The sequence below is a fragment of the Aptenodytes patagonicus genome, chromosome 5 (genome assembly GCF_965638725.1).
Source record: "Aptenodytes patagonicus chromosome 5, bAptPat1.pri.cur, whole genome shotgun sequence".
NCBI lineage: Eukaryota > Metazoa > Chordata > Aves > Sphenisciformes > Spheniscidae > Aptenodytes > Aptenodytes patagonicus.
In genome coordinates, this window is record NC_134953.1 from 50,312,331 (window position 1) to 50,339,506 (window position 27,176).

The following is a 27,176-nucleotide window of genomic DNA, read 5'->3' on the forward strand; positions in this document are numbered from 1 at the left end:
TCAGCTAAGATCCCTGGCACCTCCAAGCCTACTCAGGTTTTGCTGATGGGGGACACAGCTGCACTCACACACCCCCAGGCATGGGCCAGGCATGGGTTTTCCTTGCATCCCCAATTCCACCTTGAAACACCCCTGTTGCACCTGGGAATGATGCATCGATGTCCCCAACAGTGACACACTGCCCTCAGTGTTCCCAGTTCCCATGTGCCTGGGTCTGGGGGCACACGAGGGGAGGCTGAGTCCGGGTCTTGGCGAAGGCTCTAGGGTTTACCTGCTTTTTTATTGTTAATTAATACCGGCAGGGAAGGTGCAGGAGCACCATCCCCACTTGTCTGCGGGTTTTGCGTCATCATGTCGTGCTGCTGGTGTCTTCATCCGGCTGCAGGGCCAGAGGGGGTCCAGGTGATGTGGAAGAGGGAGCGGGGCATCTGTGCAGGGCCAGAGCCCCCCCAAAACCGCCCTGGAGGCACAACCCTCTGAAAATTGTGACATTCACCCTTTTGCAGGCTGGTCATGACTGATCCTTAGCCCTGTTTTAGCTTTGGGAGGAGGAGAAAGCCAGAGGGGGGGTAGGATTTCACACCCATCACGTATAACCCCCCTCCTTGGGCACCACCAGGACCTGGCAGCATCTTGGGTGGCACAAAGGGGGTTTGCTGGGCCAGTAACTCATGCCCACCTCGACCACCCTGTCCTTCCTGCACTCCAGGGTACCAGGGTGTGCTGGGGAAAACAAATCCAAAAGAGACCAAAAAAACCCCAAAAGACACCAAAAACCCACCAATGTGAGGAACAGATGGACAGCAGGAAGGATGGAGGGGGACAAAGCAATACTGCAACAGTGGGGAAAGGATGAAGGCTCTACTGGGAAGATGTGGCGAGCCGAGAGCGAACAGGGAGGAAGATGCTGGTGGTTTTTTTTTTTAGTGGACACTCGTGGTGGCAGCTCCCTCGGCAGCATGATGCTCCCCCAAGGCGAAGGCTCGGTGCTCTGTGACTCCCTTTGCCCACTGGCCGCTGCCATGAGTGATCTGGAGCGGGGCAGAGGGGGCTGGATCAATCTGGCAAACCAGAAAAATGAATGAAAATTGAATTCCCCAAGGAGAAAGGGGTGGGGGGAGTGGAGCTGTTAGCACGGCTAAGAGATAAATCAGAGCGTGCTGGAGAGGGGAGGCTGAGATGACTCCCAGCAGCGGTGGAATAATTAGGGAAATAGGTTGGAAATGCAAAGCGGTGGGACAGGGAGGCCACGGGGTGGTGTCCGTCTGTCTGCACGTCTGGCTAAACTTCTCCCATAAATCTACGTTAGGGACCTGCCTTTCTGCGTCCCCAGGCTGGGAGTTGTGCTCTGGCGCTGTCGGCCGGCTGGGGACTGCACGGGGGGAACGGCGGCCCCTGCCCCAAGGGGCTGAGGAGCGCAGGTGGCCGGGGGCGGCGAGGGCCTGGATGCGCTTAATGTACTTAAGAGCCAGCACTTGATTTAGGGGAGAAGGGGAGGAGATGGGATGGGAGGGGATGGGATTCACCTCCCCTGTGGTGGGAAGCCGATTTTGGGGCTCGGTGGACTGCAAGGGGGGAGCTCACTCCTGCAATGAGTGCGCACCAGTCTCTGCCCAGTGGTGCGAGACGAGCCAGCTGGGATTTTGCTGGTAAAATGAAGCTTTGGGGTTAAAAAATAGCAGCTCATTGAAAAACTATCATTTTTTCCTAAGGAACCATCAGGCTTAATACATTTCTTAGGTTTTACTACTTTTATTCTTAAACAACATTTTTTTTCCAATTACTGGCGTGTCCCACCCACACATTTCCTGAGGGGCTGGTTCAGGTTTTTTCAGGTGGGAAAAGCCTCTTCCTAGTTTGCGTTTCAGTGTGGAAACGAAAGCACAGAAAGAGCACACATGAGCTGAGGGCGGCTGCGCTCTCGGCTGGGCTGAGCATCCTTCCCTCCCCTCCCAGCGCTGTCATGTGTGCCATCTCGAAGGTTTCACCCTGCTCAGGCAGGCTCAGCGCTCTAAGCCCCCATTAGCTGGGCAGAGCGGGATGTCACAGCACATTGGGGCCATTTGACACTGTTGTCCCCCAGCTGGGACGCGGTGAGCATCAGGAAGGGCGATGCTCAAGGCATCCACTCCAGCTAGCTTCAGCTGCGTTTTGGTGAGCTTCCTTGCTTGGCCCTTTGCTGCCAGGTACTGCCGCCTCTCGACGCATTGGTTTTGCTCTGGTGCCATAGGCTGGGTTGCCCCAGGATTTTCCCTCGGCAAAGCCCTGTGGGGATCCTTCTGGAAGCTGTAGTCACGCTAGCCCTTTGCCCTGTGACTTTGGCATCGCCACCCTTGTGCCACAGCAGCCGGTGAGCTGTCAGGCTGGGCATGCTGCAGCACTGCAGAGTTGGGTTGGCTCTTTCCGTGGGACGAGCCCTGGGGCACGGATGCGTGACAGCACCCTGTCGAAGCAGAGCTTGCCGCGGTCGTGCCCAGCACTGGGGCTGCCCGTGGGGGTTACCAGCCACTGGGAAATAACTCATGTTGGCGCGGCGGCAAGGGGCTGGTGATGTGCTGGTGTCCGCCGGAGCCGGGAAGGTGCCTGCAGAGCTGAGCCCCCGTTGCCGGCGGCAGGAGGGACAGGGCTGGGGCTGTGTGCCCGAAGGGGGGACTCGCCACTCCCTCCCATGGAGCAGGAGAAGGTCGCTGAGCCCCGACAGCAGAGACTGGGGCCTTTGGCTCTTTGCTCTCTCCCACCAATGGCGCCGTCGGACAGAGCTCCCTGGCACCGGACAGCGCCCCCGGTCGCGACGGCACTATGTCGCGACAGCGCCAGGCGCTGGGGACCGGGCCTGGCCCCGGTGCGCTTCGCGGCCGCGGGGCGCCCCTAGCCCCCGCCCCTTCCCCGCAGGCCCCGCCTCCGGCCCGCAAGCCCCGCCTCCCCACCATCAGACCACGCCCCCGCCGGCGCGGGACGGGCGGCGATTGGCCGCGGGAGGCCCGGCCCGCCCCCGCCACCCTGCGGGCGGTGACGTCAGGCGCGCTCCCCGCAGGGTGAATGAATGGGAGGCGGGCGGCGCTGGCGGGCACAGCTGCGGCGCCGCGCCCGGGCCGGCACCGGCACCGGCACCGGCACCGGCACCGCCCGCGGGACCCGGCGCTGCCTCCCGCCGCGGGGCTCCGCCGGCCCGGGCCGCATCTCTCCCTCCCCTCTTCTCTCCCCTCCGCCGCCCCCGGGCCAATAAAATGATGCAAAGCTCCGCGCTCGCTGCCGAAGGGGCTGTCAAGGGGCTTCCCGAGATCCTCGGTGTGCCGGTGCAACGTAAGGACGCTTTTCTCTTCTCCCTCCTTCGCTCCCTGCCGCAAAGGCGGCCCCGGGCCGGCGGGGCAGGGCGGGCAGGGGCTGGAGGGGCAGCGCCCTGCGGGCTGGGCAGGTGCCTCCCACTCCCGCCCGGGCGTAATTTTTTCCTCCCCTTTATTTTTTTCCCCGTGTCTAGCAGCGTTAACAGACGTAAAAATTAGGAGGGTGCGGAAGGGAGAGCGGTGCCCCGGGGCGGGCGGGCAGCGGCGACGGCGAGAGCCGTGCGGAGCCGTGCGGACCCGGCCCCGACGGGGAGGTCGGCGCGGCCGCGGCTCCGGCTGTGCGTGTGCAAGTGCGTGTGCAAGCGTACGTGTGTGTGTGTGTGGTGCCCCGGTCCCCGCCCGCCCCCGCGCACCCCCGGCCCGCAGCGCACGAACCCCCGCTTATATCGTTTATCGCGACAGGCAGCGCCTCACGGGCGAACGGCGGCGGTGGGAAGGGACCCACGGGCGTGCGTGCGCGTTACCGGGACGGGGAGCCCGGCTTGGCTCGGAGCGATGCCGCCGTGTCTGCGCCTATCCAAAAATCACCCGTGTCTCTATATGTGCACATACATGCTCTGTAGCTACAGGTAGCGTGTTCGTGTGAAAGCACATGCTCGCGCGTGCTGTGGAGGCGTATATAAGCACGTCTGGGGGGTGTATGCACCCACGTACGTGTGGATGTGTGTGTACACGCGGGTGGATGGACCCCGCGGGTGTATGGACCCGAGCGTGTTTCAGCGGGACGCCCAGGCCGGGTGTGAGCCATAGGGGCCGTCAGCCTCCCCGTTTCTATAGGGCCGAGCCCTACGCGGGGGCAGCCCGCCTGCACGCACACCCCTATGGATGCGCGGGGCCGGTGCGGGGGCGGCCGTGCCCCGGTGCGCCCCCGGCCCGTCCCCGGGGCTGCTCGGGCGGGCGGCGGGGGCGCTCGGCGGGCGGCCCGGGCTGGAGCTGCGCGGGTATTATTATTATTATTATTAATTATTATTATTATTAATATTAATTTTCCCCCTCCGTTTGCAAACGGTTTCCAAGAACCGGGGCGTCCCTGCGGGCTCGGAGGAGGGGGGAGCCCGCTGGGGGGAGCCGGGCGATGCTCTGTCCTCCCCATCCCCCCGGGGCGCCCGGAAAGTTGAGGGGAGGGAGCCCCGGCGGGGCGGGCGAGACGGGCCCGAGCCCCGGGAGAGCCCGGCCGGGGCGGGCAGCTGTGCCGGGGGGCCCCGGCCGCATTTCGGGGGACACACACGGGTAGGGGGGTGTGCGCATTCCGGCCGCCTGCCCGCTCCGGGCCGCGCTTTGCCCCCTCCCCCGCTCGCCGCTGCCCCCCGGAGCCTCCCCCGCCGTTCCGTGCCCCGCACCGGCCCCCGGCCCCCCCGGCCGGCTGTAATTCGTTTTCCGTGGATGTTTCCGCGGGGAGTGAAGCCGGTGCCCCTGCCCACTGCTGCCCGGGGGGGCGAGCCGCTGCCCGCCGCTCCTGGCGGCCAGTCCCCATCCTGCTTTGGGGGGGCCATCCCCGTTATTCCCCGTTTCGGTCCTGTTGCCGGGCCCCGGGGGGGTGTGTGTGTGGGGGTGGTGGTGCAGGCGGGCACGTTTAACCGTATTTCACCGCGGCAGAGGGGAAGAAAAATCCGCGTCAGGAGCACACAGCCTGCGCCGGTGCAGGGACAGCCAGCGTCTGTCCCACCACGGCCGAATCCTGACCGTCCCCCTGCGACCGAATAACGCCTCCGGTTCCCAGCCGCAGGGTCACTTTTATGGCCCCGAAGCCCTACCGGTTTAAGGAGAAATGAGGTGCCTAAATCACCCTGGAGCAGCAATCGCCCCAGCAAAGCTCCCTGGCTTGGCCCTTCCGGGTGCCACCAAACTCTCTTGCCCGTGACATTGCCGTTTCTGTACTAACTGACGTATATCAGGAATTATCAGGAAATAATCCAACGAGATTTTATTATTATTATTTATTTAAGCGCAAAAATTAGTGGCAGGAACAAAATAAGTGGGGGTGGGCTGCTATAAAAGTTTCCATCGCTCTGCAGTTCCCCTGCTGCTCCAGCGCCGAGCCCTGCGGCCGCGGCCAGCTCCCCGCCATCGGGTTTCACGGCGTTACACGGCTGGGGCCCGATCCTGCGCCGGCTGCACGTGTGCACGGCTCCCCGGGGCGAAAGGGTATTGCCCCTGGGCAGGGAATACCTTCCCAAGGGGGACTCAGCCCCGCTGCCTGCGCCGGGGTCACCCCCAGCAGCACCTCGATATCTCATCCTGTGCGCGATGGAAATACTTGACATTTTCATTTCTAATCGCTATTAAACCGCAGATTTTCCTCTCTATTTAACCGCTGCCCAGCCTCCTTATTTTAGCAGGGACCGTGTCTTACAGCATCCACTTCAGCGAGATTTTGGGGAGCCGAGCCTGGGGGAATCTCCCCCTGACAGCTCCAGCTTTGCAGACGGGATTGTTAAAACTGTAATTCCGAGGATTATTTATGAATATTGTTTTGCAAATCTCACCGAAGTAAAAACTTCTGCCAAAGCCTGTGGGAACCGTGCCCGGGTGCCGCCAGCCTCTGGCCAAGGGGCTGGCGCGGGGGGGGATTGATTAATCGCCGCTGGGAAAGTCGTTTGCGCGCTGCAGAGAAATGAAGCGGAGGGGTTTTTGCATGTGAAGGAATGAGGTTTCCTCCCCGCAGAAAGTCTTTTTAAGGAGTCTCCGACTTGGCGCTTTCCTTGGGGCGGGTGTTTGGTGCAGGCTCCGGTACCGAGGGACCGGACCGCCTTTGTGCTCCGGCTTTCCACCCGCAGTGCCGTGGCACCCATTCTGCAGCGCTTTCCTCTCCGCGGGTGATGATCCCTTCCCCTTAAAAGAAAAAAAAAAAAACAAACCAAAAAACCCAAAAGAAGGGGGTGGTTTGCCAACTCGGTGCCCGGCGTGGTCCGGAGCCGGCGGGGCTGGGCTGCGGGGTGCGCTGGGAGCGCATCCTCCCCAAACGCTGCCCCGGCATCGCCTCCGCCCTCGGGTTCGGAGGTTTTTGCGGTCTGGAGGATTTTTGAGGCCACCCGCGAGTTTGTTTCGTTTCCGTCGTTATTTCTTTCTTTTCCGTCGGGGAGAGATAGGGATGGAAAGACGGACCCGCTGCTAATAAATCACGGTAACGGCGGCCGCGCTGCTGGCGGGCGGCGCGGGGACAGACCTCAGCGCACCTTGTCAGGCCGTCACTCGAGTGCCCCGGCGCGTGGGAGGGTGCTGGGGGGGGGATACGGCCAAATCCTGCCCGGGCAGCCGCCGGCGGGAGGCAGGGATGCACGCTAGCTGTGCGGTCCCCCTCCCGGGCGCATCGCCCCGGGGGGGGTGTGACCCCCAGCCTTAGCCCCCCCGGGGAGCCGTTTGCATTGGGGCTGCTGCGTCCCTGGGGTGGTCCCCGGGGTGGAGGGGAGGGGGCCGTGGGGCTGTGTCCCCCCCCGGTCTGCCTGCCGGAGCATACATCAAACCACCCCGCACGCAGAGCCAGCCCTGAGATGCTGGTGGGCAACGACAGCGATGGAGCGCGTAATGCCATTAACATTATTCCTATTATATCAAATAATTTAGTTAAAACAAGTGAAATAAACGCGAGGCTTTCCGCGGGCAAGGAGGCAGCGTGGATCCGACCCCGGCGCAGCCACCTCCGTTGCAAAGCACAAAGCAGAGCGCAGGGGGTTGTATTTAAGATATTTTTCTCTCTGCGTGCGCCGGGCAAACCAGTGGGTTGACTGGGCCATCTCCTGGTACCCCGGCAGCTGCCCCCCCTTTTTTTTTTTTTATTATTGTCATTGTTGTTATGCGCAGGGGAGAGCAGCCAAGTCGATGCGAGTTCTGCACATCTGTGTGTGCACACACGGACCCGTGTGCGTTTGGTTGGTGCCGTACATCTACGGACAGATCGGAAGCAAAAAATAGGTCTCTTGTTAAAAAAAAAAAAAAAAATAAAAAATTTCTCCGGGAATTTGGAGGAAGATATTGTATTATCTGCTGCAGCTGGTTGCTTGTTGAAATTAAGCTGTGTTGCTGCCTCTAAGAAGGAGAAAGCTGTGTTTGTTAGCTTGTGAGTACGTACATATACGTATATATACATGTGAGTATGTGTATATATATGTATATACATGTTTATATAAATAACCATTTATTTCATAAAACATTTCATAAACGTGCATACGTGTTTATGAAATAAATGAGAAAGATTTACTTTGCAGTACCACCAAACGTACCTCCTCTCGGGGCTGATGCCGTGCTGCGTGCCATCGTCTGTGCCAACGGCTTTCACATTGCTCTGAGACAGGTTTAACAAATGAAATGTGGAAAATGTGGCTAATGCCGATCTGCAACCCTGGTGCTGTTCTCAGCAGCACACTGGGGCGGGGAGCAAAGAACCCAGGTGTTTTCAGAGCAAGAAGGGGAAGAGGGACCTATGGAAGCTGTAGATACATTTTTAAAAAATTTATTTATTCTACTGTTGTTAATGCGACACGGGCTTAAACGCCAGCAATAAATATGGTCTGAAGGGCACTGGGATTGTAACTATCTAACCTTGTGAATGATAAAATAAGCTGCCTTCACTTGAGATATGTGTCAGTACCCCGAAGTATTTTTAAGTAATGTTGTTGAAGGCTGTAACAATACGATTTTCTCCTGTGCTCTTTTCCTCTTCCCCCCTTCTTTCCTTCCTCTTCCCCCCCTTTCTTTCCTTCCTCTTTTCGTCCTTCTTTCCTTCCTCTTCCCCCCTTTCCTTCCTCTTTCCCCTCCCTTTCCTTCCTCTTTCCCCTCCCTTTCTTTCCTCTTCCCCCCTTTTTTCCTTTTTCTTTTTTCCTTTTTCTTTTTTCCTTTTTCTTTTTTCCTTTTTCCTTTTTCCTTTTTCCTTTTTCTTTTTTCCTTTTTCTTTTTTCCTTTTTCCTTTTTCCCTTTTTCCTTTTTCCCTTTTCCTTTTTCTCTTTTCCTTTTTCTCTTTCTTTTTTATCTTTTTTCTTTTTCTTTTTTCTTTTTCTTTTTTCTTTTTCTTTTTTCTTTTTCTTTTTTCTTTTTCTTTTTTCTTTTTCTTTTTTCTTTTTCCTTTTTCTTTTTTCTTTTTCTTTTTTCTTTTTCTTTTTTCTCTTTTTCTTTTTTCTTTTTTCTTTTCCTTTTTCCTTTTTTTTTTTTTTCACCTTTTTTTCCCCTCCCGGTAGCACCCAGGCCAGCGTACAGGAGGTCCCCCCTCTCTCCCCGTCGCCGAGCCCCCCCAGGCACACCCCCGGCCCGGGCAGGGAGGCTCCCGACCCCCTCGGAGCAGGCGGCATCGCCGGGCGGCGCGGGGGGAGCGGGCCCCGAGGGCGAGCGCGGGGGCAGGTTCCTCCCGCCCTCCCTGTCCCTTGTCCCTTTGCAGCCCGGCTGTGCCCAGCCGCTGGGCGCGGGGGCTAATTTTACCGCAGGTCAGTAAAGGAGTCACTCAGCTGGGCCACTCCTAAGCCTCCCCAGCACCTGTAGCAGCATAAAAAAAAAAAAAAATTACACCCCCCCCCCCCCGCGCTGTTTACTGTCAGCCGCAGGAGAGGGAGGCAGCCCTTATGCATAAACATCTCTCCTGCTCTTATGCTCCAGCTACGGGCATGTCCCCCCCCACCCCAATCAATCTTCTTTCATGTGTGCGTGTCAGCGTGATGTGCCTGGCTTTTACCGGGCAATCTTCTCCTGCAGACTTTTACAGCACCTCCCGTTTATTCTCAACTATGGGCACATAGAGAGAGAGATAAATATCCAGCTCTCCAGATCTATAGAAGCTGTCCATCTATAGGCAGACACTGTATAGGAGTCTGAATGGCCGGGTATACATCTTGTCTTAGGAAAAGCCCTCCTTCTCCAAGCATCCTCCCACAGCATGGGTGCTGTAGGGGGGGGGCTGGATGGGGCTGGACTCACTCTCCCTGCCGCTGTGCTCCAGCGTGGCTTTGCTTCAGCCGACGTTTTCCAGCCGTTTTCAGTAGCAGGGGTCTGTAACACCCCGGCTGGATGGGAGAAAGTGGGCAGAAACCCGCTGCCCCTGTCACAGGAAAACCAGGGTCCAAAGGGGTGTTGGACCGTGGGGGATGCAGTCACCCAGTGCCCTGGCGCTGCAGGGAGAGGGACACTGGGCAGCTGCTGGTGAGGCCAGCATGGCTGGCATGGGTGGCTCATGGTCCTCGGGATGCAGCGGGAGCAGAGGGGAAGAGACATTTGCCCATGTTGAAAAAGCCTCTGCAGGTGGGGCGGAGGTGGTTGGTGTCCTGTACCCCTGGGTCACAGCTGGGACCACATAGGTGAACCCCTGGGTCACCTGGCAGCCTGGCCCTTGGGGGACAGGGGTGGCCACGGGGAGTAACAAGCCGTGTCCCTGGTTGGGGGTTGCGGGATGCCATCCCAGAGGGAGTGAGAGGCAGGTGGGGAAACAGGTGGCAGGGAGCAGGACGTGGCCTGAAAAATGGGGTGCAGAAGGGAAAAGCATCACGTGTGTGTCTGTGCATGGAGGAGCCGGCGGAGCTGTGGGCTCTGCTATCCCGGAGGGTTTTGGTGAAGGTTTGCAAATGAAGATGTGCCGGGATACCGGCAAGGCGAGGGGTGGCAGCTCCTCACCCCACAAAGCACCAGCTGTGCCGGCCAGGTGGGAGCACCGCAGCGGCGAGGGGGGCTGCGGTGGCTGACGCTGCTCTTGTCTCCATCTCTCTGCCCCCCGCCCAGAGATCCCCCAGTGCGCAGGCTGCAACCAGCACATCCTGGACAAGTTCATCCTCAAGGTCCTGGACCGGCACTGGCACAGCTCCTGCCTCAAGTGCGCCGACTGCCAGATGCAGCTGGCCGACCGCTGCTTCTCCCGGGCCGGCAGTGTCTACTGTAAGGAGGACTTCTTCAAGTGAGTACCACTCGGGGGCACAGGTCCCTGAAAGCGGCGTCTCCCTGCCCGCCAAGCAGGCAAACACACATTTAAGTGCAATTTCTCCAAAATCTTCATCTATCTTCCTTTTTTTTTTTGTTGTGGAAATAAAGGAAATGTTGGTGCTTTATAGCTGCCGCAGGCTGGATGCTCTTTGTTGGGATTTAACCTTCTGAAAGACCCAAATTGCTCTGATTCTCCCGTCCCTCCCCTGTGCTGGTTTCAAACCCTCGTGGGAAGGCGAGCTGTGGTGGTTCGGCAGTGGCCCCGGCTCCGCTCGGAGCTAGAGGGCAGGAGAAACCCATGCAAGGCAGCGGCAGTGCTGCCTGCTCCTGCCCGAGCCCCTCGCTTTCCTCGCCGGGGTTTGCTGATGTCGTTTCTCTCCCTTCATCTTTTCACCTTTTTTTTTTTCCCTATCCTTTTTTTGCTCCTGGTAGTGTAAAAACCTCATTTGATTTCGTTGGCAGCTGCCTCTGAGCTGTGCGATGCCCCAGCCTCGGCGTTTCCCTGCTCCCGCGGGACAGGACAACCCGTTTCCTGTTAAAAATGGACTTTTCAGCGGGGATGCTGGCGAAATCTGGGAGCCTTCCCAAGGGATGGCAGAGGGTGTTGCACCGGGGCTGGGCACAGCTTTACTGGTGGTGAATCGCCGTGAAGTGGAGGGGTGCTGCTTTACACCTCCTGTGGGGAGAAGGGCCTGATCCTGGCCAGTGGGTGCTTTTTACTGCCCGGGTGCAGGTGATGGGACCCGGCTGAAAAGCAGCTGCCGCACCTGGGGGACCGGAGCCGCCTCCCCACGCCATCGTCTCCTGCTCGTCCCCGGCTGCGCTGGCTCTCCCCATCATCCCCCGCTGCCAGCCGGCCGGCTAAACCAACCGATGGCGATTACGCCCCGCACTAATCCCGGGGCAGGACTTTCCCTGCCTGCCCATCCCTGGGCTCTCAGGCCTCCTACGTCCCCCCCCCGCCAGCCATCAGGGCCAAAGACGCATCTTGAATTTCTCCTTCCCAGCTGGGGAGTGTGCAACGGTCAAAGCAGCCGCTACAGCCTGGGTAATAACACTTCACTTCTGATATTTTCCAGCCTATTAATCTCCAAATCATTTAAATAGTCGCCCAAAAGGTGCGGATAATCAATGTTAATTAGAGTTGAAAGATCAGCGACTTTCTTAGATGAGGTCCTGCCTGGATTATTTGGTGCCAATCAATAGCATCTCGGCGCTCACTCAGGCTCTCATCTCACCTTTATTTCAACTGCTCATTGATTTTGGGGTAGGTAACCTGCAGAGGACGTGAGGATTTAAGGCCAACTTCAGAGGCAGGTTTGCAATTCAGGAGGCACTTCCAAAAAGACCAGATTTTTTGATTTTCATCTTTTTTTCCCTCCCCCAAATTGCAGCTCTTGGTCCCCGGCTACAGGCAGCTCTGTCCTGGGTCTGGCCGTCCCCAGGGTGGTGCGGAAACACTCCGGGATGCTGGGGGGGGGTGTTAAAATGGCTTTAATAGTGTTATGTGAGGGGGGTGTGGATGGGCAGAGGAAGGATGGGGGCTGCAGAGTGTGCACTGGCTCAGCCTTGGGCACAGAAAAGCATCGTCTGTCTGCCTGTCCTATCCCTCCCTCCCTCCCTCCATTCCCTCCATCCCTCTCTCCATTCCCTCCCTCCCTCCCTCCCTCCCTCCCTCCCTCTCCTAGCCCTCCATCTCCCATCTCATCCCTCCGTTCCCTCCTTCCCTGCCTCCCTCCCTCCATCTCCCATCCCACCCTCCCTCCCAGCTGACTCTGGGAGAGCTGAGGTCTCCCCAGCAGATGTCTGGGGACTCTCCCTGTAGGATACAAGCCCAGAAAATGAGACAAAACAGGTTTTCCTTCCTCGCCTTCTGCTTCCCAACACCCCTTTGGGCAGCTGCTGAAATTGTGCCAGCGCTACTCATGCCCAGTGCTCGCCGCCCGTCCCTGGGTGACACCTGCGTGACTCAGGGACAGTCTCAGGGACCCAGCTTTGGTGGCCGTGCCCTGGCTTTCTGGATGGCGTGAGGGCACGGGCAGCCGCGGGGCTCACAGGGTGATTTTGCATGCCCCTCGGGGGGGCAGCGAGAGGTGCCCGGGGTGGCTGTACCCCGTGGGCACCCCCAAACGCCACCACCTGCCCTTGCAGCCTTGCGGCTGGGGGCCAAAGGGCTTGTGTTTTCCTGGGCTGCCTCCTTTGAAGCAGATGGGTCTGTTTAAGGCACAGGGGGCAGATTTATTCTGATAGCTTTGCTGCCTGGGTTGCTGCTGCAATGCCAGGATGGCTCTGTGGGGTTCTGGCACCCCACTGATGGGGTGTTTAGGCGTGCTGGGGGGAGCAGGGGACACGCAGCAGAGCCCTTGTGGTGCTGGTGGGAGGTGGGGATCTGCCCCATGTCAATCTCAAAGCATCTGTTGCTGAAAACACCAGTGGAATGTCCACTTATTTTTTATTTTCTCCTGTGCTGCCACCACCTCGTGGCATGGATTGCCCTCATGCCGTTAATTCTGTTTACACTGGGTGTTATCCAGGCATTATCCGGGTGTTAGCCTTCATGTCTGCATAGGGCAACCGCACCCTGCCACAGCCTGGGCTGCACCCACACAGGCGCACCCGGCGCGATGGGTACCCCAGGCTCTCTGCAGCAGAGTGCCTGCGATCTGCGGGGGCTGCTGGGTGAGACATACGCTCCTTGCACACTTCTTGCATGCACCATCCACAGTTCTTGCACCATTCTTACATGGCACTTGCACGCTCCTTGCATGCTGCTTCCACACTTCTTGCACACTTCTTGTCCCATTCTTGCATGCTCCTCCCACGCTTCTTGCACACTTCTTGCACGCTCCTTGCAGCCGTGCTGGCAGGCTTGCTTGGGCCCATGCCTACCCTAAGCTGGCCCACCTGATGCACCTGTCGGGCTGTCATTATGGTGTAAGAGCCCCATCATTCTGCATTAATCTGGGATTCATCATGCTAGCGGGGCGGTGTAATTAATTTATTTGGTATTAATGTGGATGAAATATGTACTGTCCTTGCAGGGAAAAATCAGGCAGCCTATAAGCATTAGTTAAAAGAACCATTAAAATCAAACCTTCCTCAGCTCCATTAGGCTGGTCTTTCACACTGAAGAAGATAAACCCCTGCCGTGTGAAGTGTCATGCATAATTAGGTTGATTGCTGGTTTAAACTCTGCCCTGTCTCCTGGTCCCCACCCCGTCTCAGGCAAAGCCCACCTCACCAGGGGGCTCAGGGTCGCCACTTCTCCTTGCAGGCGTTTTGGGACCAAATGCACGGCGTGCCAGCAGGGCATCCCCCCTACCCAGGTGGTCCGCAAAGCCCAGGACTTCGTCTACCACCTCCACTGCTTCGCCTGCATCATCTGCAGCCGGCAGCTGGCCACGGGCGACGAGTTCTATCTGATGGAGGATGGGCGGCTGGTCTGCAAGGAGGACTACGAGACCGCCAAGCAGAACGGTAGGCACCCCGAAAGGGCTATGAGGTGGGACACCACACCGAGGGCTGGGGAAAAGCCCATGGTGTGGCCATGGGTCACATCGCTGGCATTGTACCTGTGGGAAGGTGTCGCTGTGGGCTCTGGGGCAGCTGGTTTTGGGGAGCTTTTCCCCAGCGGCGTGGGCTGGCGGTTCGGGGTTGCTCATGCTGCTGCGGTTGGGGCTGGTACCGGCTCCTTCTCTTGCAGATGACTCCGAGGCGGGCGCTAAGCGTCCCCGGACCACCATCACTGCCAAGCAGCTGGAGACGCTGAAGAACGCCTACAAAAACTCCCCCAAGCCTGCCCGGCACGTGCGGGAGCAACTCTCTTCTGAGACAGGTCTCGACATGAGGGTCGTGCAGGTGAGGCCACCAGGATGCCCCTCTCCGCCTTGCCCCTAGCGAAGGGGGACACAGGGGTCCCACTGGGGTGCTGGGCTGCAGGGGTATTGGGGCTGCGGGGGTATTGGGGTGGCACGGATGCCTGGGAGCTGGGTTGCAGGGCTGCTGGGGTGCTGGGTTGCAGGAGTGTTGGCATGCAGGGTTGCAGGGGTGCTGGCGTGCCAGAATGCAGACATTCTAGGGTGCTGGTGTGCCAGGGTGCTGGCTTGCTGGGGTGCGTGGGTGCTGGCGTGTTGGGCTGAGGAGGTGCTGGGTTGCAGGGGTGCTGGCATGCAGGGGTGTCAGTGTGCCATCGAGTTCCCCATTTCTCCCCAGGTGTGGTTCCAGAACCGCCGGGCCAAGGAGAAGCGGCTGAAGAAGGACGCGGGGCGGCATCGCTGGGGGCAGTTTTACAAGAGCGTCAAGCGGAGCCGTGGGGGCGGCAAGCTGGAGAAGGAGAGCTCGGCCGAGGACTGCGGCGTCAGCGACAGTGAGCTCAGCTTCCGCGGTGAGCAGGGTGCCGGCACGGGGCGGGGGGGCCGCGGGGCTCCCCCCTGCGCTGACCCCCCCCCTCTGCTCTCCCTCCTCTCCCCGGCAGAAGACCAGATCCTCTCCGAGCTCAGCCATACCAACAGGGTTTACAGCACCGTGGGGGACGTGGCAGGCGGACAGTTGCTGAACGGCAGCTTCTCCATGGAGGGGACAGGACAGTCGTACCAGGACTTGCGGGACGGCAGTCCCTACGGCCTCCCCCAGTCGCCGTCCTCCATCTCCTCCCTGCCATCCCACCCGCCCTTGCTCAACGGGCTGGACTATGCCATGGACGGCAGCCTGGGGCTGGTGGCCCACGGAGCGCAGGGGGTGAGTCAGACGCTGCGGGCCATGGCCGGGGGGGGGCCCACCTCCGACATCTCCACAGGGAGCAGCGTCGGGTACCCAGACTTTCCCACCAGCCCGGCCTCCTGGCTGGATGACATGGATCACCCCCCTTTCTAAGTGCCGCTAGCCCCCCGCCCCGGCCCCCCTTGCTCCCCCCCAGGCAGCAAGCGCAGCACCGAGGGCACCCGCTGGCGATTGACCTTTCCAGGATATCTCATGGGAATCAGCCTCGGAGGGCTGGAGGGAGGGGGGGGGCAGCATCGGCGATGACCGGGGGCGGCTGTGCCCAGGGCGGGGGGCACGGATGCCTTTGGGTGTAAGCACAAGAGAGGTGTCGGCACATGGGACGCACGGCGAGGACCCTGGCGTAGGGCTGGGGCACGGCGGGATGTGTGACAGTGCGAGCCAGCGGGAGGGAAGGACAATCAGGGATGTCAGAGTCTGTCCCGGTGCCTGTACCAGCCCCACACCACTCCTGCCCAGCACCGCTGCTATTTTCAAGAGTTATTTTTCGATACGGAGTTGAAATGTGACTTGGCGCTGCCCGGAGCCTCAGCAGAAAGAAAAGTCTATATTGTAGAAGGGTTTATTTTAGCAAGGCCGGGGACCTGTCCAGGCAGGGCCATTGCCCTGCTGCCTGGGGGCGATGCTGCCCGCTCCTGGCGCAGTGGGAGCGGAGCTCTTGTGCGGCGGCTGCGGGGCTGTGATTTATCCCCGGGTGCGCAGGAGTGCTTACAGTGCATCACTGCGGGTTTTACCTTGGTCACGCAGCAGGGAGGAATTAAAAAAGAAAAAAAAAAAAAAAAAAGCCTGCAGCCTGAGATGCCCAAGGGCCAAGCTGGGCTGTGGCGGGGCCAGCCGGGATGCTTGGGGCTGGCACGCGGAGAGGAGCCACTGCAAGTGCTGGGGAAGGGTGGGCAGGAGAGGTGGGGAGTGTTTGCTCTGAGGGTATTGCAAAAATTTCCCCCCAAAAGAGGGGGAAAAAGGACATTTCATTAGCTGCAGAAGCACCCACATGGTGGGAACTGGAGGGGACAGGGCAGGTGAGACCCCTGACATCAGCTGCCCACCTCCTGCAGCACTGTGGGGCCAACAGAACTGAGGGCGGGTGCAGACGGCTGGGGAGGATCCGGGTGGTTTTGGCACACTCCGCGAGCCCCATGGGATCTCCTCCCGGCTGGGCCCACCCAGCACCAGCTCCTTTCTCAAAACCCACATCACTGGGCTTGTGACGGCCACCTGCGCATCTCCCCTGGCACAGCTCGCACACCCCCACCCTCTCCAGGCTGAAGGCACTCAGCCCAATGGATAAAATCCAGCTCCACGCTCGCTGCCCGGCTCTGCCCTGGTCCCGTGGGGTTTCCCTGTCCGCGGGTCCCCGCCATCCCCCCGGCTCTGGGGGTGAAGCTGATGATCCCAGGCTGCCCTTCAGGGAGGGCTGGTGGCAGATCTGGTTAGCCAGCTGCTGCTGGAGGCCAGGGGGTCTCTGAAAGCAAAGGGGAGAAAAGAATAAAAATGAAAATGAAAAAAAAATGCCACACAAGAAAGCACATCACTGGTACGTCCCTGTCCCTCCTTGCCCCCCCCGGCTGGGTGTGTTGGTGCTGCAGGAGTTGCCCCAGCTGCACCCATGTGCCCCCCCCCAGCCTTGGGTGCTGCTTTGTGCCAAGCCTCGCTGGGCACCACAGGTGGCTGGCGGGGAGGGGGACAGGGAGGGCTGGGCCCACTGCTCTCCATCTCCCTTTGACAAGGCCAAACACTCCCCACTCCCTTCGCTGTGTAAATTTTGTACAGTTCCAGAAAGTGAGAGTCTTGTTTCCTGGGGGGGAGGGGGGTTGGGGGAAGGAAAAAGTAAAACCCAACAAAAATAATAATAAAAAATTTCAAAGAATAAAACCTTATTTATTGCCATGTCTTTGGGGAGAAAGTATCCCCCAGTCCTCCCAAACTCGGGCCCAGGGCGTTGCTTTTGTACCCTGCCTCCTGTGCGTTGGCATGAGATGTGTACGGTCACCCCCTCGCCTCAAGAGAAAGCGATGTCAAATAAACTCGGGATGCTCTTTAGCAGCTGCTGTCTTCGGGATTTTCTTCCTCAATGGGATGGCAGCGGCCACCATCAGCATTGCCTGCTCCTGCACCATCGGCTGTTTGGGGGGTCGGGATCCCCTGGGACTGGTCCGGCTGGAGGAGCCGGCATCCCTGGATGGGACAAGTGACACCAGTTATCATGCCCTGGCTTTTTGCGGGCATGGAGAGGTGGGTGAGTTTGGGGTGGGCATCTCCAGCCTTGCCACATGGCACCCCAAGATGCCCGCAGCTTTCCTGCTACCACGCACCGGCGGCAGTGGGTGCCCGCGGTCCCCTCGCCGCCGCCAAAGCTGGCACCGGGGGGACTGTGGGCACCCACTGCCGTTGCCCAGCCATACCACTGCAGCACTCAGCAGGCGCAGGTGAGATGGAAGAGCCATGCCGGGGGAGTGGGGGCCAAGCCCCTCCATGGGCACTGGTGTGTTGGCTTTCTATATTTTAATCATTTTAACATTTAATGCTTCTCAATTAAAGTGATTTCCTGGAGTAGATGCCAAGCTTAGGCCGAATGCACATTAACCACTTTCTGTATCGGTAGTTAAAGGCACCGAGGGATTTAAACAGCAATCCGCAAGGCTGCTGGGGAAAGGTTTGGCTGAATAAAGCAGATTATAAACAATGATATATGTCTTTCTTGTTTGGTTCCCCCCCCCTCCCCTTCCCTGTTTTTCTTTTTGGAAAGGCTCCAACCTCACAAACAGACCTAAAGTGCTATAAACATCTCCAGGGCTGAGCGCTCAGCCCCCACATGTGCTCTCTGAAAGCACGGGCATCGTGGCTACTGCTTTTCATCCCTGCTTTAAGAGAGATTTTTTTTTTGTTACCCAGCATGTCTATCAAGCCAGGCAGTGGTTGTGCACTGTGGCACCGCACAAGGGTGGCCTCGCTTGTCCCTAACCTTGATGCCACCATGTCCCCATCCCAAAGCCAGCGGAGCAGCTCCGTACGTAGCACCCCAGCACTGGGGTTGGCATCTTTGCTTCATCCGCATCCGGATGCAAAAGTGACTGGTGTTGCTGTTGGCACCCATTGCATTTTGACTGTGCACTGTGGCTGTGATGCGACCTGCCTGCGGGTCCTCTTGTCATGGTGAGGGAGAGCAGAAGCCATTGTGGGTCCTTGCTCGAGGGTCAGGGGGCTGTTGCGTTGCTTCCATCAAATAAGCATTGCCCCACAGGGACTGGCAGGGCCCCTAAATGTTGAAACCTGGCATTTGTTGCACAGCGTTAATGTTTATCAGCAGCTTGCCTCATGCATCTCTGCATCCAAGATCCCTGCCTGCCTGTTGCCAGCTCGTTTCACCAGCCCCTTGTCACAACTGGGCAGCAAAAGCACCCCTCAACACAGAGGGGCTGCAAACAGATACACAAGATGTATTTTATTTTTGCCATCCATGCTCCAGCTAGGAGGCAGGTTTTTTTGGGAGGCTGAGAGGGAGCAGGCTTCAGGCTCATTTCCTACTGACTTCAGAAAAAGCCCCGAAAAGCCCTGTTTTTTTTCCAAAAACATGGAGACCACCACTGCAGCTCCCCAGCCCATCAGACCCCTCCAATATTAAGTTAATGGAAAATAAGTTGACGTGGTCAATATAAGGGCCTGTACAGCCCGTTAACTGGCCCAAGCCACTTCATCCCCACCACCGAGCCTGCCCCGTGCCTTGCGTGTGTGAGCCATATCATGGTGGTGCTTCGGCTGCTGGCGGCGTTTAAGCCAGTGCAGCAAACTTCATCAGCGTTAGCAAAAGCTGGCAGAAGCCAGAAGCCGCCATCGGGGCCAAAACCCACGTGTGCCTCCTGCTCAGCCAGTCCTTAATGGAGGGAACGTTCCCATTTATTTTCCTGAGGCTGGATGCACTGCAGAAAGGACTGAATGGCAAGTAGCTTGCCGTCACAGCAATGGAGATTTCCTACGCTCCCCCCAGGCTGTAAATCTCATTTGGGGAAAAGCAAGCAGCATGGCAATGCCCCGCAGGGAAGCGGCGGCCTCCTCTGCCACCCAATGCAGCAGCCTCCCTCCCAGCCAGGAGTTAGCCCAAAGCACAAACCCATCCCTGGCAGCTCCCCTGGACCACGGCCAACCCACCGGCACAGCCCAGGGGGGATCCCGATGAGAATGCAGAAAGCCCCGCACCCATCCCACCTCACTCCGGCACCTGAGGTATCGCCACAAATTTCCCATTGTTCTGGGTATTTGGCCAGCTGAGAGGACCATGAAGTATCCAAGACAGGCCCACAGGGGTGACAGGGTGAGTGTAGGTTTATGTCCGTGCCCAGCTCTTACAAAACCCCATCCCTGAACAAGCCACCCCAGGGACCAGCAGGCAACAGGAGGACCTGGAGCTGCTGACGGAGGTGGGGTTTTAATGCTGTTTAATTCAGCAAAGCGGTTGTGTGACGTGGTAAAAGTCCTCTCAGCTTGGAGAGGTTGGTTAGCCGTAAAGCACTTGTCTTACGTATGTTAGGTGAGAACTAGAGGGATGGACAAACAGCTGTATGACCCCGCTGGCTTTTGTAGCCCTCTCTCCCCAGGACGAGAGCTTGAGCAGAGCTTTCCAAGGGCTACAACAGCTCTGTGCTGCCTCCCATCCTTACTGTTTCCAAGGAATCAAGCCAATCCCTGCAAGACAAACACGCAGAGGCTCCGTCCCAACACTGTGCTTTTCTTTTATTTATAATGTTTTGTTTGGACCCAGGAAAAAAAAAAAAAAACCAACCAAAACTCAACCCAAACGGGAGAGATGAGCATCTCACCTGGCCCAGCAGCCCTCCCCTCCCCACGGAGGAGCCGACCAGTCAGCACAGGCTGCTCTGGTGAGACATCCAATGCAATACTTGTGTTTAATACATTAAAACAATACTTGGGACCTTCTCTAGGCCCTCGCTCCCCTCCCTCACTCCCTCCCCCCCAAATACTGATAAATGTCAGAGCATGCAAAACCCTGATCCCATCCTGCCCAGGATACGTGCTCGGCCAGCCGGCCCTTGTGCTGGAGAGCCCAGCCAGACCCTGTGCTCTAAAAGCTCCCCTTCCAACCCCCAAGGCGTTTCGGAGGGCAGCGGGGGAAGAGAAGGGGGGTTATTGTGGAGTGTCTCTGTCCTCCCCGCCATGCGTCATCGCGGGATTAGGTCTTGCCAGCGGTGTGCTGCTGCAGAGCTGAAGTGATGGCTTTACAGTCTGTCACCTCCTCCGGCAGGCAGCCCTCCTGGTCCCGGAGTGTGGGGTCAGCGCCTGACTTCAGCAGCAGCTCCACGATGTCCAAAAACTCGCAGGCAGCAGCTGGAGGGAGAAAGAGAAGGGTTAGTCTGGGGATCCTGACCTGAGGCGGCAGTGATGGATGTTTCTGGAGCGGCGCTATAGCTGGCCACTTCCCATGCATGTGCCAGAGGCAGGAAACGCCGTCTCAGCACCTGGCCAGGCGGAGCAGATCATTTGTCGGGGCAGTGTTTGGTACTCAATGTATTACTTGCCTTTGGATTTAATAGTGCAAAGGAAAGAGAAAAGACAGAGTGAAAGCAATGAAAAGTCAGCAGTCCTGAGAGGGTGTTACTGGTGCAGCCATCACCCCTGAGCCCGCAGCCCAGCCACGGTGCCACTGGGAGCTGGGTGGTTTGCAGGGCATCACCTGGGATGATGCACAGGGTGCCTGGGCACAGTTCGGCTAATGCTCCAAGACTGGAGACAGGCCCCGGGAAGGGCCCCGAGTACTACTGCAGCACCGCAGGGAACCCCAAAGTGCTGCCTGGGAAAGCCTTCCCTGCCTGCTTTTGTACCCAGAATTTATAATGCATTTATAATTTATAACACATTTATAAACCCCTGCCCCTCACCTGCCTTCTGAACCTCCCAGGTCTCCACAGGCAGCATGTCCCAGGCAGGACATCATCAGTACTGCCTCGCTCCCTGCTTTCATCCATCATTTCTCCTTGCAGAAAATTTGGATAGTTTTTAGCTTCTGGCTGGACTTTCCCTGAGCACCAGCTCCAGGGGCACATGCCTGTGCCCATGGACAGCCAGTAATGGCACACTGCTGTTATTTCTAACCCATATGTCTGCAAGCAACTATTTTTTCAACCCCGATTTACTCTGCCAAGACAGAATCAAGTTTGACCTGAGCTCTTCCCTGTCCCGAGGACAGCCTGGCAGCTTCCAGCTCCCTCTCCAACCTTGCCTAACAATGTTAAAAAAAAAAAAAAAAGAACCAGGCAAACTCTTAGCACTGAAGAGCTGGGCTTGGCTGATATCAGCAGAATTCCCAGTCCCTGGATTTTCCTTTAAGCCTGTGCAACGCAGATCCTAGTGAAGCTGAAAACTGCCTCATCCCCAACATGCCTTACGAGACCGCGAAGCCGGCAGCTTCCTCTTGCATTGGTAGCAACTGCTTTGAATTATATTTCAGGCGCTTTTACAGCGTAACCAACTAACTCTTTTTTGCCGTTAAATGTAGTAATTCGAGTGTCTTTTGCATTACTCTGCAGTTTTCTACTGACCTAAAGGGACAAGCAGTTTAATGTTTAATTAAAATAAATTTGACGTGTGATTCGAGCTTATACTGAAAAACGTAAAAAAAGGGGAAAAAAGGGGGGGAAGGGGTTGATGAAGAAGCAGGTGGGGGGTGTGGGTGAGCTGAAGGGCTGGGGGGCATGTCCCGGGGTGACTGCAGAGCAGCCCTGCAGAAAGCAGACTTCCAGGGGTGCCAAGGAAGCTGCAGCCGCAGCTCCTGGGGGCGGGGACCTGGTGCCTGCATGGGGAAAGGTGGCTTCCTTGTCTGGTGCCGCTGGCGGGCACAGCCCATGTCCCCGAATGGGCCGGGGACATCCCTGGGGAGAAGCACAGCTGCTGGATTTATCGCACCCTGGGACCCTCGATTTGTCAAGGGCTGGAGTGGCAGCCCTGACACTGGCACGGGTGAAGATGAATTTCCATTCAGCGCAGTTCGCCCTTCGACTCCATTAATCCTCAGGGTTCAGATGATGAATTTCTTTTTTTTTTTTTTATTATTTATTTTCCCTCCAGCGTCCCCTCCCACTGCCCTGCCACGGCACAGAAAGAGCTGAACAGATGGTGCTTTGCAGGGAAGCCAGAGCGCCCATGAGGATACAGAGCCTGCCCACTCTGTGGCCACGTGGCCACAAGTGCTCGGAGAAGCCTTGATTTCCTCTGGGAGAGGCAGTGGCAATGATTTTAGTATTCCCGGAGGGTGGGTGGATGGATGGATGGAGAGGAGCTGAAGACTAACGGGCCGTTTAGCGGGGAGACCGTGCTCATACCGATCAACATGGCACCGACCACTGCCTCCAGCCTCAGCGCCCGGCGGAGAGCTGGTCTGGTGGTGGGTCCCACCGGCGAGCCGGTGCCTTCGGACTGCGCTGCCGGCTGGCCTCCACTTAACCTCCGATTAAACCCGGGGTCAGCGCCGATCGGAAGGAGGCAGGATTTATAACCCGCCGCAGGATGCAGTTTGATACCGGCTGTAATCAGGAGAGCTGTCACCACAAGGACAGCTGTCAGGCCACGCTGGCTCATAAAAAGGGATGGAGACACCCTAAAAGCAGTGGCTGTCTTGCTGGCCTCGCTCACTGGATTTAACCCTTCCCTGAACAGCCTCTAACAAAAGGGAAGGTCTTGTAAAGGCACTGCTCTGCTCAGCGTCGCCAGAGACAGTTTTCAGACGAGCTCTCATGCCTCTCTGCTGCAATTAACGGCTTGGTTATGAAGCGCTTACCGAGATCGTGAGATTTTCAGTGAGTTCTAGTTTCAGGCAAATAGCCACTTGAATCAAAACCATTCACTCATTTAACAAGCTGTTTTCAAGATCGGGGTGATTTATGACCAGATCAGCTAAGTAAGGGAATGAGGACAGCCTGGGTGCAGTGATGGTCAGCCAGCGACAGCGGGGCACCCGCGGGCACACCAGACCTGTGTGCCAGTGACCCAGAGAGGCTTCCCCAAAGATGACTTACAGGGAGGGGAGCTGTGATAACACTCAAGGGGAAGAAAAAATTTTAACACTTAAAACATTTGGGAAAAAAACCCTGGCAAACTGTCATTATTGAAACATCTGAGCTGGCAGGGTGGATCAGAGAAACTCTTTCTGAAATAATGTTAATTAAATCAGTTACATTTGTTTGCTTGTGTTAAACAACCAGCTTCAGCCACCAGCCAGAGGAATCCACCTGCAAATAATTTACATTGAGGTGATGCATCCATCCTTTACTTTCACATATTGGACTTGCTTGAAGCAGGTGCTCTTGGATAACTTACACACATGCTACGCTTTTGCACAACCTACTACAATCCACTGTGTACTCCTCGGTAGGCAGATGTCAGTGCCAGAGTTGGGAGCACGGGAAAGCATCTCCCCGGGAGAGAGAAAGCCCAATATGTAGAATGAGCTGGGCAGAGAAAGAGGCAACGTGGTATTGAGTACTGTCATTCTGCGGACACTGCAGCACTAAGCAAGAGATTTGCTACTTCAGTCGGAATGATAAGAATTTGAAAAATAAAGTATCCTACAGGAAAGATCACATGGGGAGAAATCACACATTATTGTAATTACAGTCTCGGCTCGGGGGCCCTGGAATCTAGTAGTTTAGATCCAGATCCAAATGCTGTGTCTTGGACTGATGGTCTGCAAAGCAATTTTGCCATCCTGCTAATGTCCTTGTGGAGAGATCATAAGAGAGAAAAAGACACAAACACTTCAGAATGACAAGTATGCTCTTAATTACACAGTGACAGGCATCAAGAGAGTATAAAATAATAACTGGGTATGTCTTAATTTTGGAAAAAATTATGACAGAGATTAAATCGATACTTTTTTCCTATTCCCCGCACATCAGCACCGCATGTGTCACTTTAGTCTCTATTTTTCTCATTTGGAGATAGAACAATCTTTCAATTAAAAAGATTGCTATAAAATCGCGTATCTAATTAGCATGTAATTGTAGGAGGGACACAAACTGTAACTTCACTCTGCTGGTTTTGGTAGTAGAGAAGCTGCTGCTCTCTCAGCTGCGATCAAACAGGTTTGTCACCAGGACACGTGGAAGTGAAGGCCATCTTGCTCGTCCCCTTACCTGCGTAACCTGTTAAAGCCACTACAGACCCTCCTCTCAACCCCCCGATGGCTAAGGGACTTAGCATCCGCTAACCAGAGCCACTCCCGGGTCTGGAGGTAGCACAACTGTGTCCTGAAGACAGACAGGCGCACAGGACAAACTCTGCAGAAAGTGCATCATTAATTGGGGGAAAAGGAAGGCTTTAAGGTTAAATTTGCAGAGGAGAACAAAGGGAGGACAGCAGCCTTCCTCGCTGCTTCTCTCAGGGCTCCTATTCATACCATGCTGGGATTTGCCAGTGGAGGTAGCCGCTGGTTAATCAAATCCAGCTTCCCTGCTCATATTTCTGCTGAAATTTGCTTTCTGTATGTAGACCATTTACTCCAGCTGCAAATCCATCCTGTTAAGAGGGAAAACCCAAGCTGAAAGGCAGCTTACCGTAATGGAGTGCAGTCTGGCCTTCCCCATCCTGAAAAAGAGAGAGACTTGATTTTAGAGGTATAGGTAACGTTGTGGGGATACAAGTAAATCCCAGTTTTAAAGAAATAAGCTGAATCCCAGCAATATTTTAATTGACTAGATAAACAGCCCAGGACACCCAGCTACCTGGCAGCCAGGCTTTGAATCATCATCCACCATCAATCCATATTGATGGATAATCAATACCTATCCATGCATAAGCGTGCATGGATCACGTCATGACATGAGTATAATTCAGTTCATAGCGTTATCACTTCCAGCCCATAAAAATGAAGGATTTCAGTCCTATGGCTTTACTTTGGGACCCTCGCTAATCTTGATGCTGTAGTGCAAGACGCTTCTGTGCAAGCCCAGCCTTGGCTAGCTACTCGAGAGAAGGGTAAAGCACCGGGACGCTGGCACAGCTCAGTGTGCTGCACTCTTCAGCACAAGGGAGCACACAGGGGAAAACTCCACTTTTCTTCCAGTTGAATAAATCTTAGGTCCTTGCTCTTCAGAATTCAGGTCTGGACAAAGGGGGACCCAAAGCCCACATAATTTCTGTTGAGCTGCTGGCATCCCTGCTGTATGAGGGTGAGGAAAGGGCTACACACAACACTTGGGAATGAGAGCCGGTTGCTGAACTCATCCTTGTCAAACACCTACAGTGCAAGGGCAGAGCAAACTGCATGATTTGAAGACGTTGGCACACAGCTCCCTCTTCAAGCTAACATGTACACCACTGCATCAGCTGCAATGGTTTGGAAAACGTGTCCCGCTCCCAGACTCGGCAAGCATGGGCAGGGCTTTGCTGGTGAGCGGTTGGTTCTCACGTGGCACGCCCAGCAGTGCAAACCCAGGCACCACACCGTGCCGCAGCCTCGTCCTGCCACAAGAACAGGTGAAATAACAGAAGGAAAGAATTACTGGCCCCTTTGCTTTCACTACCCCACCAGGATTAGCCTCTAATTCAGTTCTTTGCCTCCTTAATTTATTTGCATCTGTTTATGGAGACTTAAGTTTTTAATTACCATCGTCTTTGGGATTAAGGTGCAAATGCTACAGCCTGCTGTGGATTCTGGAGCAGGCGAAAGGGAAAAGAAGAACAGGAAAACAGGTAGAAATCCCACCCGTTGCTGTTTGGGGACTTCTGGTTTCCCAGCCTGTTATTCTGTTTGATATTAACCTTATTCTGCTGAGGAACTAGGAACGACTTGTGTTTCAGGGTGGAAGGTGCCATGCTTTGCTCTGGAACACTGCACCAACACAACCAAAGGAGCAACAGGGACAAAAGAGAAAAGCCAGATGTAACAGGCCATCTGCTGCCTAAACATCCATTTCACGTCTTTGCTGGGGAAAATGTGTGTCGGGGAGATTTTTCCTTCCACATGCCGCTGTGCCCCATTCGTGGCACTCACACCAACATTTGGAGGCACCTCATTTCAGGAGCCTATTTCTGCCCAAATTGTGGGGAGCGGCATGCAAATGGGTGTCATTAGAAGATTCCGCAAACCAAACAACTGAAGGAATCAAGGACGGCATCCATTGATTATTCCACACTAATAAGGTAACCGATCTGATCCAGAGCCCCTGAGCGGTCCTTAAGCACATGCCTGCTCGGAGGAGTGACAGGGCCGGCACTGACTTCAGCAAAATACGGAGCAGGGCTGGGGAGGAAGAGGCGGGAGCGCTACGAATGAGTTATTGGAAAGGCAGGCTTTCAAATAGGTGGGCTGTGTGTGTGCTGGGGGATGGGAAGCCAGCTCCCCTCCGCATCGCCGCCTTCAAAATTGTAGCCGAGAAAACCCGTGGGTGAATGGGATTGGAGATGTGCAGCAGAAATCCCTTTCCATGGGAACACTTTGCTGCAAAACTCCTTATAAAATACATAGGACTGCTCCAGGAATACTACAGCCACTTGTTCCTCTTCCAAAGGCCTGCGTAAAGCACTGCTGCTTCAGCAGCAGGCTTTGGGCTAACGAGGCTTTTTATTTCTCTTAGATGTACTTTCTGGCATCTGTTGGGCTAAGAAGAGAGCGCAAGTCCCAGCATACGAAATGCATCTCCCTAATCCCAGTGAGGTTTTTAAAAAGAACTATTAATCCAATGTTATGCAAACATTGTTTACACTTTATTTACGCTGTGGATTTTTTTCCCCTTTGAGGCTGACGGCTGGCCAAATGCTATTTGTTATACTTCTCAGATGCTATGCTATTTGCTTGTATTTTCTCTGTGATAAATTTTAATCCAGGTAAATGGAAAAAGCTCTAGTGTGGTCACTCACTAAGGGCCTTGAAATGCCCTCTGGAGCCTGCTGATCTCAATCCCTCTGATTTGGCTTTTCAGAGGACCGTGGCTAATTGGAGCCTGACATGCCTGGCTGCTCTGAGGACAGTGCTTGGCTCCAGGTACGGCAACTCTGAGCCTTCAGCGCAAAATGGTCACACCTGGAAACTAATCGAAGATGGGCCATGAAAGTGAGGATTACAGCTCCCATTGCGGAAATTACGTGAGATGAATATCGCCTACCAGGTGCTGGAAATGTTTGTTTTACAACAAAACAAGATGTGCAGAAGTG

General features: G+C 56.1%; 2 protein-coding genes across 3 annotated transcripts in view; one reads left to right on the forward strand and one right to left on the reverse strand.

Moving 5' to 3' along the window:
- The first annotated feature begins 3,039 nt into the window (after positions 1-3,039).
- Positions 3,040-15,110, forward strand: LHX4 (LIM homeobox 4). The gene is made up of 6 exons (XM_076338184.1): positions 3,040-3,303; positions 10,041-10,212; positions 13,513-13,715; positions 13,942-14,096; positions 14,451-14,622; positions 14,713-15,110. The coding sequence occupies exons 1-6, from the start codon at positions 3,228-3,230 to the stop codon at positions 15,108-15,110; spliced, it is 1,176 nt and encodes a 391-aa protein (XP_076194299.1). The 5' UTR covers positions 3,040-3,227.
- Positions 15,111-19,724: 4,614 nt separating this feature from the next.
- The window catches only part of ACBD6 (acyl-CoA binding domain containing 6), a 91,743-nt gene continuing 84,291 nt past the window's right edge, over positions 19,725-27,176 (reverse strand). The window contains exons 7-8 of one of the 2 annotated variants that reach the window (XM_076339689.1): positions 24,578-24,608; positions 19,725-20,357 (exon numbers count right to left, since the gene is read on the reverse strand). In XM_076339689.1, the coding sequence (XP_076195804.1) occupies positions 20,203-20,357; positions 24,578-24,608 (186 nt within the window). In that variant the 3' untranslated portion in view covers positions 19,725-20,202. The remainder of the gene's footprint in view (positions 20,358-24,577; positions 24,609-27,176) is intronic. The other variant, XM_076339691.1, reaches the window with a different exon arrangement.